The following is a 17453-nucleotide window of genomic DNA, read 5'->3' as shown; positions in this document are numbered from 1 at the left end:
GGAAGCCACTAACAGATAACTAGGAAAGCAGGTAATTTTAGAATAATGCATATATGGGGAGCTACTTTGTTTTCTCTGGCTGCCTTCTTTGAACCTAGTTAATTCTGTCTGTGAAAACGGGTCTGCATTTCATGGACCAGAGTTAGGTAGGACAGGCTGGGGGCGAGGCAAGGAGTGTAGGACAGCAGACTCAGAATGCAGAGGAGGAACCAAGTCTAGGATCTAGAAAGAGGTCTTGGATTGTGTTCACAAGGGATGTCAGTACACTTTTCTGAAATTCTACCAAGATAGATCAAAGTCTCTGAAAGCAGGTTGGATGCTTTCCCAGAAGTTTGGAATCTTGTTAAGGCCCAAGCTCACCATTTCAGTGCCTCCTGAAGGTTAATAAAAAAAAATATTTTATCAGCTGTAGGAATTACTCATTCTAAATGGGTAGTTAACAATCTGATAGATTTCTCCACTGAATTAATTCAAGCCTTAGTGACCAGCTCAATGAGGACAATTTTACCTGCTGAGAACACGAGAATAAATGTTTTTAGCGACAGAGCAAAACAGTTTTACCTGCCTGCCCTTCTGTTTCATTTTAAATGACAAACTAACCTTAACTTTGCCTCTGTTTCATTTTAAATGACAAACTAACCCTAACTTTACTAAGTACGCAGTCATGCTCTTAAATGAATGAATGAATCATTCGTGAAAAGTCTCAGAATTCCCTAAAGAAGTGAATTGAAAGTTCTCTCAGTACCAACTCATTGTTAGCATTTCCTGATAACAGAAGCATTTGAGGGTGGACTAAATAAGACAGGAAATTGCATGTAACTCCTGTCACATGGCTAAGTGAATGTTTGTACAAGGTGGTGGCTACATGCAACAATTTTGAAGGGAGTGCAGTGAGTTGAGCACATTTTCTCTCTGTTGAAAAGAAAATAGAGGGGCGCCTGGGTGACTCAGTTGGTTGAGCATCCAGCTTCAGCTCAGGTCATGATCTCACAGTCTGTGGGTTCAAGCCCCACGTCAGGCTCTGTGCTGACAGATCAGAGTCTGGAGCCTGTTTCCAATCCTGTGTCTCCCTCTCTCTCTGCCCCTCCCCCACTCTCACTTTGTCTCACTCTGTCTCTCAAAAATAAATTTTTTTTTTTTAATTTTTTTTTCAACGTTTATTTTATTTTTGGGACAGAGAGAGACAGAGCATGAACGGGGGAGGGGAAGAGAGAGAGGGAGACACAGAATCGGAAACAGGCTCCAGGCTCTGAGCCATCAGCCCAGAGCCCGACGCGGGGCTCGAACTCACGGACCGCGAGATCGTGACCTGGCTGAAGTCGGACGCTTAACCGACTGCGCCACCCAGGCGCCCCTCAAAAATAAATATTTTTAAAAATTAAAAAAATAAATAAAGAAAAAAGAAAAGAAAATAGAGTCAAGAGACCAACATGATCAGAGGGGAAAGTGCTTAGGATATACTGAAGGACAAACAGAGCCTTTCAAGTACTGAAAAAAATCCCAGAGCAAGCCTCTTCCCCTCTTCCCAGCCAACAGATGGTCTAGGACAGCAGTTTTTAAACATTTTTGACCATGAGCCATAGCAATAAATACATTTTTATATGGCAATCTGGTATATTCTATTTGTCTGCCTGCCAACTGTGTATGTATGCATGGAAGTATGTATGTATCCATGTACCTATCCATCTATCCCTTCATCCATCCATCCACCCACTCACCCCTCCACCCATTTGTATATGCATGTAAGATAATGATGCCAAATAGTAATGTGAACCCACAAGAACAAATGAAGAAAACTGGAAATAGTAAATAATAAGGTTAATGGAGCTACTGCTATAAATAGATACTTGTTCTCCTTTCTTCTCTCATCTTCTTTAAAAGACATAATAGTATATAAAGTAATGACTATAATAATGTCTAGTTGGGTCTGTAGCATAGTAGTTAGATGTAACATGTGTAGTAGCAACAGCTCCCAAAGGGGGAAGAGGGAATTCAGCTATATAGAAATAATGTTTTATCTCTCACTGAAATTAAGTTAGTACAAATCTGAAATAAGTTAGTATAAATCTAATAAATTAACATTTATATGGCAAATTCAACAGGAACTACTAAGAAAACAACTCAGAAAGCATAGTGAAAAAAATCATTTTGGAAATTAAAATGCTACAGTAGAAAGTATGCACTTTATGCAAACAAAAGCAGTGAAAGAGGGAAAAAAGGAACAAAAAGACATAAGATATAGAAAACAAAAAGTAAAATGGGAGCTGTAAATGTCACTGTATCAATAATAACATTAAATGTGAATGGATTAAATAACCCAATCAAAAGGCAGAGACTATCAAATTGGGTAAAAAAACAATATCAAACTTATCCTGGGAACAGGAGATACAGATAAGATTCAAAGATATGAGTAGGTTGAAAGTAAAAAGACAGAAGAAGACACATGATGCAAACAGCAACCATAAGGAAGCTGGAGTGGCTAAACTAATGTTAGAAAAATTGACTTTAAAATGAAAGCTGTTACAAGAGATAAAGAGGGACATTTTATATTAACGAAAGGATCATTCAATCAGAAAGACATAACCATTATAAATATATATGAAACAAATAAAAAAACTCCCAAATACATGAGACAAAAACTGACAGAATTGAAGGAAGGAACAATAGTTGGGAACTTCAATACTCCACTTTCAGTAATGGTTAGAACAATTAAACATAAGATCAACAGAAAATAAAAGACTTAGGCAATAATATCAACCAAACAGACCTATAAACATTTACAGAACACTCAGCCAAACAACCCCAGATACACATTCTTCTCAAGTGTACATAGAACATTCTCCAGAAGAGACCACATTCTAGGCCATAAAACAGGCTTTGATGCATTTGAAAGGACTGAAGTCAGGCTCAGTCAGTTAAGTGGCCAACTCTTGATTTCAACTTAGGTCATGATCTCAGGGTACATGGGTTCAAGCCCTGCATTAAGAGTCTCTCTCTCTCTCCCTCTCTCTCCCTCCCCCACTTGTGCTCATGCCCTCTGTCTCAAAATAAATAAACATCTAAAAAAAGGAAAGAAAAAACAAAAGGACTGACGTCAAGTAAAGCCTGTTCTCTGACTGCAGTGGAATGGAATAAAATTAGAAGTCAACAGCAGAAAGAATTTTGGGAAATCCACAAATAAATGGAAATTAAACAACACACTTGTAAATTACTGTGGAAAGAAAGAAGAAATCACAAGGGAAACTACAAACTCTGAGATTAATAAAAATAAAGATGCAACATACCCAAACTTATGGGTGTAATCTAAAACAGCACTTAGAAGAAAAATTTATAGCTGTAGATGTTTATATCAGTAAGGAAGAAAGGTCTGAAATCAATAACTTAAGCTTCTATTTGCAGACACGGGATGGTGGGCGGGGGGGGGGGGGGGGGGGGAGAAAATCAAACCCAAAGCAAGGAGAAGGAAAGAAATAAGAAAGATCAGAGCAGAATGAATGAAATAGAAGATAAAACACAATGGAGCAAATTAAAAACTCAAAAGTTCTTTGAAAAGTACAACAAAAAAATGAGAAACCTTTAGGTAGACTGACGAAGGGGGAAAAAAAAAGAGAGAGAGAAGACTCGTGATTTCCTGCCTGAACTCTAGCTGCTCACACAGACTGGGCAATGCGATCAGGGGGAAAAGCTAAACAGATGTGGATCTCGCCCAGCGCTGGTTTCTTGTTTCCAGGGTTGACTGCTCTCCAGCTTCTGCCTGCTTTTGGTAGCTCTTAGTGCTTTCAAATAGTTGTCTGCATTTTACCCAGAGTTTATAATTGTTATTTGAGGGAAGTTTATACTGATATAAGCTGCGCTGCCATTTCCAGAACTGGAGACTCCAGATACCCTCTTGAAGAGGAAAGAGGGCATCTCAAGCAAAGAGTTAGCACAGAAAAAATATTAACATGGACACGCTATGTTTAAATCATGGGCTGGATAAGTGCACAAGACCAGCCCATCATTTATAAGCCACTAGAAGAGGCCAGCAAAAGGCTCTCTACTTAATAATACAATTCTTAGCAAAACACAGAGAGTGGTGATTTTTCAAAGCCCTCTTCACTTTGAAGCCTGAATGAAATCATCTTTCTGCTTGTGTTATAGGCCTCGTGTTGGCCTCTGCCTGAGCTTGAGATCCAAACAGACATACTAAGATTTCTCCTCTTTTCCTCTACAAATATATAATCAATTAGGAGACTAAGAAATAATGAACTTAGAGTATGAAGCCAAAGTAACGGAACCACCCAGAAGAACAGCCCCAGGGACAACCGTGGGTAGAAGGCAATAGTGGGTTCAGACGCACCTAGATAAGACAAGCTTCTGATACAATCTCTTTCCTTTTCCCACTCCCAAATTCCTAGCGTTGTATCTAAATGGCTTCAAAATGCTATGAAATGTTTGTTAACATAAAACCATTACGCATTCATTATAAAAAACAGAACTGTTGTACAGAAATTACTAAAAATGGGTAAGTGCCTATAAAATTCTTAAGTTCTATATCAAACCAGTTCATAGTTTTTTTTTAAGAAAAGCAAAAAAAAAAAAGAAGAAGAAGAAAAAGAAGAAGAAGAAGAAGAAGACGGCTTACATAAAAATGCTTTGGCTTAGAAGCCGGCCAGGGTAAGCTATGATTTGTTAGATGAACTGGGCCAGAGGCCAGGTTCCTAAGGGTGCAGGAGAGATGAGGAAGTGTGAAGGCTGACCGTGGAGGGGGGAGAGTTTACATTCAAGAAAACTACCAGCACACGAAAGAAGAGAAATAGGACAGTAGCAAAGAGGAAAGTAGGACAAGTAGGGACACATTTCAGGTTTGGGGACCTGCTACCACAGATTGTTTAACCCCTCCCTTCCCACTGAGCACTGAACTGCCGTTCATTATTCGTAATTAGAAAGCATGACAGAACACGCTTGCTATTTTCTGTTTTTATGGATCATTTCCTTAAGAAACGCTTCCACGAACGGGATCACTGGCACAGGGCAGGGGCATCTCAAAGGCTGACAAAATACACTGCCCAAGAGCTTATGGAAGGACAGTGCCTCATCACCACCTCTCCCCAGCAATGAATGCCGACACTGGTTTTATCGGCACTTTCAACATCTTACAGCATTGCCTAAAATACTTTGCTAATGTACTAAATGTGAAAGAATCTCTTGTTTAATTTGCATATCTTTGATAGCTAATAAAGCTAAAGGGGATGTAAGAATCTTATTTGGGACTCTACATTTTGCTCACTCCATACAAAAGCTTTTCATAAAGACAGAAAGGTAGTGGGAGCCCCTAAACATACATGGTATCTTGTGATTCTAAAAAAAAAAAAAAAAAGAGAGAGAAAATACATCTCTCTCTTTTTTTTAAATGAACTGTGAAGTCTGGCCCATAATTCACCAAGATGCTCCATTTTCTGGCAGCGAAGGTGCCTGGGGGGACCCCAGCCAACAGCCCTTTGCAGAACGGGGGTGGGGCCCAAGTGTGCAGTTGTTGAAGCAGAGCCGGTGAGGGGGTGGTTGTGGCAGCCGGGCAGTGGGCCTGAGCCAGACTCCACGCGGCGAACAGGGGCAGCCTGTGCTTCACTCACAGAGGCCTCCGTTTCTGCTTCCCGGCCCCTCAAGGAAGGTAAAAAGCTGCCTGCTGGAAGGGATTTGGCCAGAAACATGACTACCGTGAGTTTAATCATGCTTAGACACTGATATGGCTCAACCCACTTAAAAAAAACAAACAAACAAAAAAACAACTAACAGATACATGAATACAGACCATTCAAGATGGCATTCAGATTAAGCTCAGACTACATGAAGGACCAGGCAGGGGAGAAAAAAATAAACCTAGGGAGCTGAAGAATCTCATTCTGATATTTTTAAATGAAGACAGAGTGCTATTTTTTAAAAGGTATTTTTAAGTAGACTTTACGTGAAGATTCTCGAAGCTATTCATGTTGACGCTGAGCCTAAATGAAGGGGGTGTCTGCTGCATGTTCTCTACTGCCTCCTTGGCAGGTCCTTGGACCCCCGTGGCCCTCACACGGCTGCGAGTTCCTCCACTCTTGGATGCTCCCCTGGTACTGTCCACATCCGGAGCCCTGGACCTCTAGCCACCTCCTCCTTCAACCCCAGCCCACATTCTGTTTCCCCTGCTGGACCAAAGGGTCCTCGGGGGAGACAAACATTATATGCTTGTGTCTGTTTTACTACAAGTCATGCTGTTCAAAGACCTGAGTCTCAGCTCTCCCTCGTCTGGCCAGGGCCTGAGCCTGTGGGTCTGCTCCCACTCCTGCGATACGCAGAGATAGAAGCTTCCACAAAGTCCACTAAAGCTAATGTCCAGATTAAAGGAGATCACGGGAGATAGGCAGTGGCTGGAAGGGAGCTCTGGAATGGAGTCCCATCCACTGGGGTCCACTCTTGGTTCTACAACACAACTGCTATGGGCCCTGGGCCAGGAGGACATTTCAGCTCCTTTGGTCTCCATGTCCTATCCGCAAAATGGCAGGGTAAGATTCCATGGTATGAACAGTCTCCCTCAGCCCTGGCATTCTGAGATGTTATATATGCCATTTGAATGCATTTACGAGTGCGTTTGAAAGAAATGCATTTACGAGTGCATTCGAAAGAAATGCAAAGAGAACTCTACCCTCTTTGGTATGCAGTGCAACTTAGGCACAATGTTAAGTACTCAATTGTTGCACAAACTAAATTAAGTGGAAGTCCAAATCACAGTAAAAAAAAACCTCCAAATGCATGTAATGGCAGAGCTAGAACTTATGTATGTACCTGTGTGTGTGTTTAGCAAACACCAGCACCGGTTATAGATCTAAGCATTTAGCATCCTTAGGTCACAGACACACATTGATGTGACTGTTATTTATGTCCTTTTTCTTTCTGAGAATTCCCGGGAAGCTACTAACTTCCAATTCCAATGTCGCCCACCCCTAGGGTTCAGCTGCAAAAGTCCCTGACCACCACGTGCAAATATCAAATTCAAGTTTTCTGCATTCAGGCTTGCTAGTGAAATGTATGTGCTTCATCTCGCATGTAAGGTACCAAAAGAGGTCCAGGGGATCATCCACAGCACCTGTAAGAAAACTAGACTCAGAGTCAGGCTGCAAAGCTGAAATTCTATGAAAAATATCCAGCAGCAGGCATTTTGTCCTGGTCAATCTGGCAAACAGGGAGAGGGCAGGGGTGGGAACTCCTTTTTTTAACATCCTCTAATGCCATCAGCTCAATCTCAAGTCGGGCTTCTCCAAAAAGGAGGAGAAAGAGGTATCATTGATGATGATGATGATCACGACGACGACACCAGGGATGACATCAGTAGCAGGGACAGCATTAGCTACCATTGCTCTGATGCTTACTCCCTACAAAAACTCTTTTAACTCATATACTGTCTTGTTTAATTCTCATAAAAAAATCTCAGTGAGGTAGGTATTACTGTGATCTCCACTCATGTTAAAAAAGAAACCAAGTCTGATCAATAACTTGCCTAAGAGATCTCCTAGCTGGTAAATGTCAGAGCTGGATTCAACCCCAGTCTATGGACCCTCGGAACCAGGGTTCCAGGAGATACAGCACGGACTCAGTCAGCTTGTGATTAATGGCTGAGTCATGGCCTGTAAAGGCTGGGATGGGGATAACACAGGCAATGGTCATGAGCTGGGTGGCCTGAGCTTTTCAGGCAGACTTGGATCCTGGGTTGGGTCGGCCGGTGCTCTGCCCTCTGGCCCGTCCAGTAAGAGGGTGACTCCAGCTGGAGCAAACGGCCAAGCTATTGTTTGCAACTTTGCAGGAAGCTATTTGAAAGGGTCATTGAAAAATGATCTTACTAAATCAAGCTGTACCAATATTTTTATTTCCTTTCATGCAATGCCACATTGAAAGGCATTAGATGGGCCTGTTTATAGAGCCTGGGAAACAAATCTGTGTGCCTTAAGTTCAGAAAAACAAAAGCATCTCACACTTAAAGCAAAGAGAACACAGAGAACGGGATGGTGTGCATCCTTCTCAGAGCAAGTCCTTGCTCTTGGCACCCGATAGATGCTTGATGACAAAGCCCATCTAAATCCAAAACATTTATCAGAGAAATGACACATGTCCTGACATTTATGCAAATTAAATAATCTTCCCATGGTTCCAAGGTTTTTTAAGACAAAAAATTGGTAGAGAAACTTAGCTTATTAATTGTATGGCTTATAGATTTTTTTTAAGTTTATTTTTAAGTTTTAAATTTATTTATTTAATTTTGAGAGAGACAGAGACAGTGTGAGCAGGGGAGGGGCAGAGAGAGAGGGAGAGAGATCCCAAGCAGGCTCTGCACTGTCAGCACAGAGCCTGATACAGGGTTTGAACACATGAAACTGTGAGATCATGGCCTGAGCTGAAACCAAGAGTCAGACGCTTAACCAAGTGAGTCACCCAAGTGCCCCAATAGCTTATTTTCTACATAAATGACAAATGACTGTCACTTGTCCAGGAAATGGCTTAATGTAGTATCTTTAGAGAAGAGAAATTGAGAGACCTTATCCTACCCGGGGTCCCCAACCTCCACCCCAATCTACTGCACTTAAGACAAATAATATTAGGAGAAGCAAAAACTAGAAGCCTACTGATCTGTGTGCAAGGGTCACTGGGCATGAACTCACCATCACTTCTCCCCAGAAAGTGTGTTTTAATGGTGAGTAGGGCACATGAAACATAGAGGCCCCGAAACTCACTAGGAAGTAGAGAAAATACTAGAAAACAGGGTATGAGAAAAAGAATTTCCCCTCTTCACAATGGGATCAAGGATCAACTAAGAAAATAAAACCCAAGAGTTTTAGGGTGGGAAGGAACCAGAGAGATCAGTTTTATGTAAAGAAAGGGGATCCAAAGAAGGTCCTCTGCCAGGTCCAACAGCCAAACAGGGGCGAGGCTAGGAGGGGCCCTCAGCTCTCCCATAAGAGAGCCTCCCCTGAGCTGACCCTGTGTGCTGCAGAAGCCAGGAAAGCCTTGGCACTTTTACGACAGACAGGCTTTCTACCTGAAACCAGGGGAAGTAGAAGTCAGGCAAATTTGAAGCTAAAATACAAAGACCACAATGCACTAGTAGGGAGAAAAAGCACTAGAAATCTTACTGGCTAGGACACTCCAAAACACTGCTGCTTCTCTTCTGCCTTTTATATTATGTTTTACATAATATGATTATTTTACTGGTCATATTGAACCTGCAAGTACCTGTGAGGGAAATGACCCCTCAATAGCTTATATCTTACAAGAGAAAGGCATTCAGGTAACGGGTTCCCATTCTTGGGACTGTGCCTGGAGGTGACTAGTTCCACCATGGCGGGATCTCAGGAGTCCAGTAATCGCAAACCCCAAAAGCAGATTGCCACTGGAAGCCCAGTGGTGAAGATAGTTGAAGAGGTTTGAGGTTTGTAGGATGTGTCTCACTGAGGCCTTTCTGGCTCTACCTATTAAATTAAATAAGACAGGGCGCCTGGGTGGCTCAGTCGGTTAAGCATCTGACTTCAGCTCAGGTCATGATCCCACAATTCGTGGGCTCGAGCCCCATGCTGGGCTCTGTGCTGACAGCTCAGAGCCTGGAGCCTGCTTCCGATTCTGTGTCCCCTTCTCTCTCTACTCCTCCCCCGCTCACTCTCTCTCTCTCTCTCTCTCTCAAAATAAACACTTAAAAAAATATAAATAAATAAATTAAGACTATTTTCTAAATGAAAGGAAGAAGCAGGAAAACTAAAGATAAAAACTGGGTTCTTACCAATAGAATGATGTTTAATTCTCTTTTGGTGTGAAAAGAAAAAACAGAGCTTAATTGGCCACAGAAGCAAAAGTCTGACACCGCAGAAGTTCTCTATTAAGATGGACTAGTCGATAGCAGAGATGGTGACAATGAATGATTCTCCTCAGGACAACTTCTTGGACTTCAGTGCGCGCAACTCAATGGGTCTTGTTCGAATGCAGACTGATTCTGGGGGCGCCTGGGTGGCTCAGTGAAGTGTCTGACTCTTGATTTCAGCTCGGATCATGGTACCATAGTTGTGAGATCTAGCCCCATGTCAGGCTCCACACTGATAGCACAGAAACTGCTTGGGATTCTCTCTCTTCTCTCTCTGCCCCTCCCCCCTGTTCATGCGCTCTCTCTCTCTTTCTCTCTCTCTCAAAAGAAATAAACACTAAAAAAAAAGAATGCAGACTGATTCTGGTGTCTGGGTAGAGACTGAGATTCTGCCTTTCTAATAAGCTTCAGACGCTGCTGATCTACAGATGATACTTGGAGTAGCAAAGCTCTCCCGCTTACTAAGAACTCTTCTTGGTGGTTCTTTAACTTATCCAGGTGGATGAGAATCCATATGTCACAAGGCTCTTTGGGAACGTATCTTATTCCAGCATATGAACTGGGCCAATCTTGCTGCACAAGATGGTACCATGGCAGGTAATATACCATGTGTCACTCAAAGTGCCACTGACTACCAAGCTCGTGTCAATTGGCTGTTTCTGGACTTTCCTCAAAATGTTTCCTACTTGGGGGCACCTGGGTGGCTCAGTCAGTTAAACGTCCCACTTTGGCTCAGATCATGATCTCATAGTTCGTGGGCTCGAGCCCTGCGTCGGGCTCTGTGCTGACAGCTCAGAGCCCGGAGCCTGCTTCAGATTCTGTCTCCTTCTCTCTGCCCTCCTCGGCTGGCACTCTGGCTCTCTCTCTCTCAAAAATAAAAAAACTTACAATGTTTCTTTCCTACTTGTCTGGCACATAGAAAGCTCAACAGAGGCCCGTAGTATAAATGAATGAATGAACGAATGAACAAAGGAAAGATGGAAGGAAGAAGGACACTAAGTGAACTTGGCTCCCACCCTGCCTCTGTGCATATTTGGACCATCTTGTAAATCTTTCTACTTGTCATGTATGGAGATAGGGGAACAATTCAAAACCATCATCAGCCTTGGTGAGAAACGGGAAGGAGGAGGAGATGGGGAAATAATGCATGTAGCCAGTAACTTATGGGGATCACTGAGCCCCGGGCACAGAGTTAAGTCCTTCACATTGACGTAACTTCATCTTCTCAAAACCTCTGTGAACTGGGGATTATAAAGATTTCCACGTTATAGACTGAGAAACTGAAGCACAAGAGGGTTACTAACCCAAGACACCCCAGTGAGGAAGGAGGAGGCAGGCTCTGGGCCCAGGCTGCTTGAGCTGCACATTATACACCCCTCTTCACAGCAGCCTCAACACTTAACCCTCAGGGCAGCACTGCTACCCCCCACAGCAAGCCCTGACCCCCTTCTCTGCTGTATTCCACAAGCAGTTAGCACCCCAAATTGGCTTGCCCGTGCGGCTTCTCCAAACTGAATATTAACACAGCATTAAAGACCTAATCGTTGCCTGTGTTTTTATTATACTGATACACCTTAGCACACAGACTCCACATGTTTATGAGCTTTGTCGGATGGTTTCTGCAGTTTCCCTAACTGAAGAGTAAAACAAACAAACAAACAAGCAAAAAACTGTAGAGAATACTGAGAAGAAAAACTGTTTTTGGAGAGCGCACTTTTATAAGGTTTCAAGAACATACAAAGAATCTTCATATACTCCTTCACCCGGAAGGGCCACCCGCCTGCACTCTGCCCCATTTGCTTTATCATTTATGCTTGCTCTTTCTCCCTCTGGCTCACATATGCACACATAGATCTCCACTATTTTGTTCTGAATCATTGGAGAATAAGTTATAAACAGCACGCCCCTTGATTCTGAAATACCCCAGTGCATAATTCCTAAGAATAAGTCCATTCTCTTACACGTACTAGTCATCGACTCCGGGAAAAGTTCACGTTGATCTAATACTTTAATCTACAATCCACATTCAACATTGTCATTTGGCCCAAGGATGCCTTTTCGAGCTGGACCTCATACGTTTTAATGGCTGGATGTCTATTAAGAATTAATACAAGTAATTAAGAATTAATATGAGTCGAGTGCTTTGGCATTTAGAAAGCCCTTCCACGACACCAACTCATTTGGTTCTCGTGGTGCCTCTCTGAGGTCAGGCAGGCAGCATTATCCCTGTGATGAAAATGAGGCTGAAGGAATGTTACATTCAGAGCCAGAGCTCAGCATCCCCTCCCCTCACATCACTGCTTGGTGCTTAAACACTTTGTTTTCATGCCAACCAGCAGACTGACCGCCAATCCAAACATTTAAAATTCTATAAATACAATAATATTGCTTCACTGTTTATATCTCTAACCACTTTCTTTTATGTTAACATTATAGATTCTAATTACTGCCCATAGCTACATACTGAGGAAGAGTCTGAGGTGCCCCAGGAGAGCAGCTTGGTATGAGTTGGGAGGCCCATGGGCTGGCCCTTGGCCTTGCCCAATCTGTTTTCCAGAGCCTGCACCACCATGTGCATAGAACTTGAACTCATAACTGGCAAAGGATCCCCAGATGTGTGCTTGGCTTGATCACAGAAAGCTGAGACACTGGATATCTCTTCCAGAACACAGTGAAACCTAAGTTTCAGGTGGGGAGGGAATTTGCTAATCTTCACAAACAGCGTAGAAAGATCAAACTCGTGAACTTGCCTGCCAAACAGAAGCACTGATTTCGGAAATGGAACCAAGAGGTTCAAATCTTTACTCTGCCACTTAGCTAATTTTCCTTGGGCAAGTTACCTAACTTCGCTGGGCCTCCATTCTACCGTCCGTAAGCCCAGATGGCAACAGCCACAAGCAGAAATGATGTGCGGCGGCCAGCATGGAGTCTGGCCCATTGCACGGTGTTAAGAGGAACAGAAAGCCTGCATGGCGAGTCCCTGCTGTCACACAACCCTGAAGGAGCCTTGCAAGGCTGAGTTTGTAACAGGATGTGAGCAATGTGGGGAGTTTTGGTGAAAATTCTGTATGGTTCTCTGACTGTTAAGAACACAAACTAACAGAGCCACTCTGCAGTAAGTGCTGTCCCTGGTGACAGGAAGCTGAATTTTTCCTGCGTGTGGCACTCCGCTCTAAGTTAGTGAACGTGGGGTAGAAAGAACAAAGTATTTACCTTTTCCAGGGCCTCTCTGTCAAGTAGTTCCTGCACAGCTAGAAGCTTGATGCTGTAAGAAAAAATGGAAACCACACTTGAGAACAAATCATTTCACGTCACCAAGCATCAGCCAAGTCCCGAGAACAAAAGTTTGACGTGTCAGCCTGCATTTCTGCTTAGTCCCATCTAAAATCAACCTCTGCTTTGAATTGAAATAACCAATTCAGAACTATTAAAAATATTTCTAAATTGTACAGCTGATTTCATCATATGATCCAGAAATTTCACTTCTGGGCACATACCCAAAAGAGTTGAAAATAGGAACTGGAACCGATACTTGCACACCCATGTTCATAGAGGCATTAGTCACAACAGCCAAAAGGTAGAAACAACTGAAATGTCCATCAATGGATGCATGGATAAACAAATATGGTGTATACATGCAATAGGATTATTTCTTTTTAATGTTTATTCTATTTTTAAGAGCAAATGTGAGCAGGGGAGGGGCAGAAAGATCCGAAGTAGGCTCTGAGCTGACAGCAGTGAGCCTGATGTGGGGCTCAAACTCATGAACTTTGAGATCATGACCTAAGCCGAAGTCAGACGCTCAACTGACTGAGTCACCCAGGTGACCCTGCATGCAATGGAATTATTATTCAGCCTTAAAAAGAAGGAAATTCTGGCCCATGCTATAACATAGAGGAACCTTGAAGACATTATGCTGAATGAAAAGCCAGACACAGAAGGACAAGTATTGTATGATTCCACTTATACCAGATACCTAGAGTAGTCAAATTCAAAGAGACAGAAAGTACAATGGTGGTTACCAGGGACGGGGGAGGAGGGAAAGGGGAGCTGTTGTTTAGTGGGTACAGGGTTTCAGTCGGGGATGACCAAAAAGTTCTGAAGATCGATGGCGGTGATGGCTGCACGTTGATATAGATGTACTGAGATGCATGCCTATACATGGTTAAATTAATAAATTTTATGTTATGTACATTTCACCAAAAAAATTCTAAAAATCATGATAGCAGCTTCATGTAAGGAGTATGAACAAATTCAGAGGAATATAAAGAAGAAAACAGTTGCCCATGTTTAGAATTAGTCTTCCCTCGATGTCCTTTTGATGATAACAAGCCAACAGCTAAATTCGCTGCTTATAAACATGGACGGCTCAGCTGCTCATCTGTTTACCACACAGTGATCAAGCCCTACAGTATGTGGGTGGCCGAGGGTACCCAGGACTGGGACATGGTCCCAGCCCAGGAGGAGCTCACAGCCTCTTGGAGGCCACAGTCAGACCACAGTCAGAATACAATGTGCAGGGTACCAAGTAGACAGGCCAAGATGCAGAGAGAAGCCTGGCCCTGGCAGAGAACAAGGAAGGCTTCCTGGAGGAGGGTCTGGCTAGCCTTGAGCTGGGAGAAAGGCGACCCACAGAGGGACAGCAGAGGCAAAGGCACCAAGCATAGAGTAGGGGTGTGGAGTGTACACAACCCGCCCGTTTCCAGTTTAGGGGCCAGAGCTGTAGCCAGCAACTCGGATGAGAGAATTCAGAAGTGGATGCAGGATTTACAGGGAAGATATCTTTCCCTCATGGCATGCTGCTTTTGACATGTCTGTGGACACATGGAAGGACTCATCAGTACAGGGACTCATCAGTACATGGAAGGAAGCATGAGAGCTCACTGAGATTGTTCAGGGAGTGGGCCAGCTTCCGATGGTACATGACGCTCCCTCCCCACTGAGCTCATCTGTTTATGGCCACTGGCCACTGTGTTCTCTACCTCCAGCCAACCTGCACGGGTTCTCCGGAGTAGAAATGTCCCCACTGCCCACCTGTACCAGGAGCCTCCCTCCAAGGGGGTCATGCTCATGTTAAGATTCACCTTAATTTACAGAATTCTTTTTTTTAAATTTTTTTTTAACATTTATTCATTTTTGAGAGACAGAGAAATAGAGAGTGCAAGTAGGGGATGGGGCAGAGAGCGAGGGAGACACAGAACCTGAAGCAGGCTCCAGGCTCTGAGCTGTCAGCACAGAGGCCCGATGCGGGGCTCAAACCCAGGAGCTGTGAGATCATGACCTGAGCTGAAGTCGGATGCTTAACTGACTGAGCCACCCAGGCGCCCCCAGAATTCTTTACAGTATCTCCATATGACTGAGCAAGCACATCCAACCAAATGCAATGGTTTACATAAAAGCAACTCCAAGAAGCACAATAAAAGTTTTAAAGCTTATAAGACACTGTGACCACTGCTAACAATTTAGCAAATATAGGAGCTCAGAGGACTCTGGGCATTCCCTCTGCTCCAACCACACTGACTCTCCTTCATCTCTTGGACATTAGTTTTGTTGTTTGTCTGGCTTGGGTCTTGCGCAAGATCTTTCCAACACTGACGCTGGCATATTGTGTCATTCTGGGCCAGATGTGAAGGCCACGTCCTCTAAGCAGCATTCTCTGGACACCAAGGTCAAGCAGTGTCCCTGATGATCACATTTTATTTTCTTCAGTGCACTTGCTGATCTCTTAAAGCATTTATTTCTTGGGGTGCTCTTGCTTGTCTCTTTCCAAGCAGCATGGAAGCTCCTGGCACCTGGGGGCTCGAGGGTTTTCTCACTACTACATTTGCAATGTCTATCACTGGCACATGGAAAGCACTCAAGGAACATTCACTGACCGACTAGCAGGGCCCAGTCGATATTACAGCTGACCCATTCCAGCTTGGATCTACTGGCCAGGCCTTAGTTTCCCCCTCCGAAACAGAATGCCTCAAACAAGAATACTGTGTGTGTTTTCCCTTGGTGACAGGCACAACATTCCTGTGCAAATGCCTGCCATTAATGGGACATGCCTGGTGGCTGGTCAAAGTCACTGGCTACTCCTCAGCACATTCTGATTCCCAACACATGAATCTAAATTCCAGGCCACCAATTTGGATGGCGACTTACATGCTGGGTTAGGGATTTCCAGTTGCAGCTCAAGTTTCAGAAGCTTAAATTGCTTCTGAAATAAGCACTGGAAAATATTTCTACCAGAGGAAATTTTTCAGTGGTCTCTTGTTCCTGCCCTTATCCCTGGCTATGAAGTCTGACTCCAGATCAGATATCAGACATCCACCGAGTAGAGGAAAGGTTTAAACACTGTTAAGATCTTCAGCTCTCTTTTCCTCTCTGCTTGCAAAGATACTGCCCTCAAGCAACTGTAGAACATGAGCTGAAAATCAACAGTTTCAGGCTCTACAGGAAAATGAAATTAAAACAGGGGCACCTGGGTGGCTCAGTCAGTTGAGGGTCCAACTCTTGATTTCAGCTCAGGTCATAATCCCAGGGTCATGGGATCAAGTCCTGCATTGGGCTCTGCAATGAGTGTGGAGCCTGCTTAAGATTCTCTCTCTCTCCCTCTGCCCCTCCCCCGCCACTCTCGCTCAAAAAAAAAAAAAAAAATCAATGGATTCTCATTTAAGTCAAAGCCTGCAGGATTCCTGTTCTCGTTGCCTTCCTTTGCTCTTGAATGGGGGTGGCAAATATGTGGCATGCCTATCGCCCCTCCCCAACCCTCTCCACCTCTTTACGTAAACTCTGCCCCATTTAACTTAGACACAGGTTCAGGAACCTTCTCAACACTCCAGTGAGGCACAACCAATCTACTCAGGTTGGCACATGAGATTACACTGATTTAACATCTACTCTAAAACTAATACCAAAGGGTATTAACATATGGACGGGTCAGAAAAAAACAGGGGCATCCCCACACTACTAAAACGCAGCACCGTGAGATGAGATTGCTTTACGGGCAGGGGGAGAAAAGATGGAGAGAAGGTGAAAGGACACTCAAATCCATACGGCTTGAGTTTCAAAATGGAAAGAACACATGCTAGTAAGTGCATGCTACAGCGGCTTGTAACATGGGATTTCTTCAGGGAGCTGTGGGGCTTTTTTCCTCCTTAGAGCTGTAGTCTTTAAGAGTATATGAGATGCTTCCTGTTATATAACTATTCCTAATGTTTTTTCTTACTTTATTGGAAACTCCCCAAGTTTGGGGTATTTATTTCAGTATTTATGGTATCAGATTCTTCTAACACATCAGATAGTCCCTGGGATGAAATGTCACTCATACCAAGGAGCAACAAACCCTTTTACCAAATCCTCCAACTGGCATTTCTTAGCCTCATCTCTCAGTCTGTTTTGTTTTTTTTTTTTTAATTTTTCTTAACGTTTATTTATTTGGAAGGGGCAGAGAGAGGGAGACACAGAATCAGAAGCAGGCTCCAAGCTCCGAGCTGTCAGCACAGAGCCTGACACTGGGCTCTAACCCACGAATCCCAAGATCATGACCTGAGCTGAAGTCAGATGCTTAACCGACTGAGCCACCCAGGTGCCCCTGTCCGTCTGT

General features: G+C 43.5%; 1 protein-coding gene across 1 annotated transcript in view; it reads right to left on the bottom strand.

Annotated features, from left to right (window-relative positions):
- The window catches only part of EEPD1 (endonuclease/exonuclease/phosphatase family domain containing 1), a 112250-nt gene that overhangs the window by 29683 nt on the left and 65114 nt on the right, over nucleotides 1-17453 (bottom strand). Inside the window, exon 3 of the mRNA XM_003982948.4 lies at nucleotides 13076-13127. Coding sequence (XP_003982997.1) covers nucleotides 13076-13127 — 52 coding nt within the window. The remainder of the gene's footprint in view (nucleotides 1-13075; nucleotides 13128-17453) is intronic.

Source organism: Felis catus, chromosome A2 (assembly GCF_018350175.1).
Source record: "Felis catus isolate Fca126 chromosome A2, F.catus_Fca126_mat1.0, whole genome shotgun sequence".
Classification (NCBI taxonomy): domain Eukaryota; kingdom Metazoa; phylum Chordata; class Mammalia; order Carnivora; family Felidae; genus Felis; species Felis catus.
Note: the sequence above shows the minus strand (reverse complement) of the source record. Positions and strands in the feature narration are given on the sequence as shown.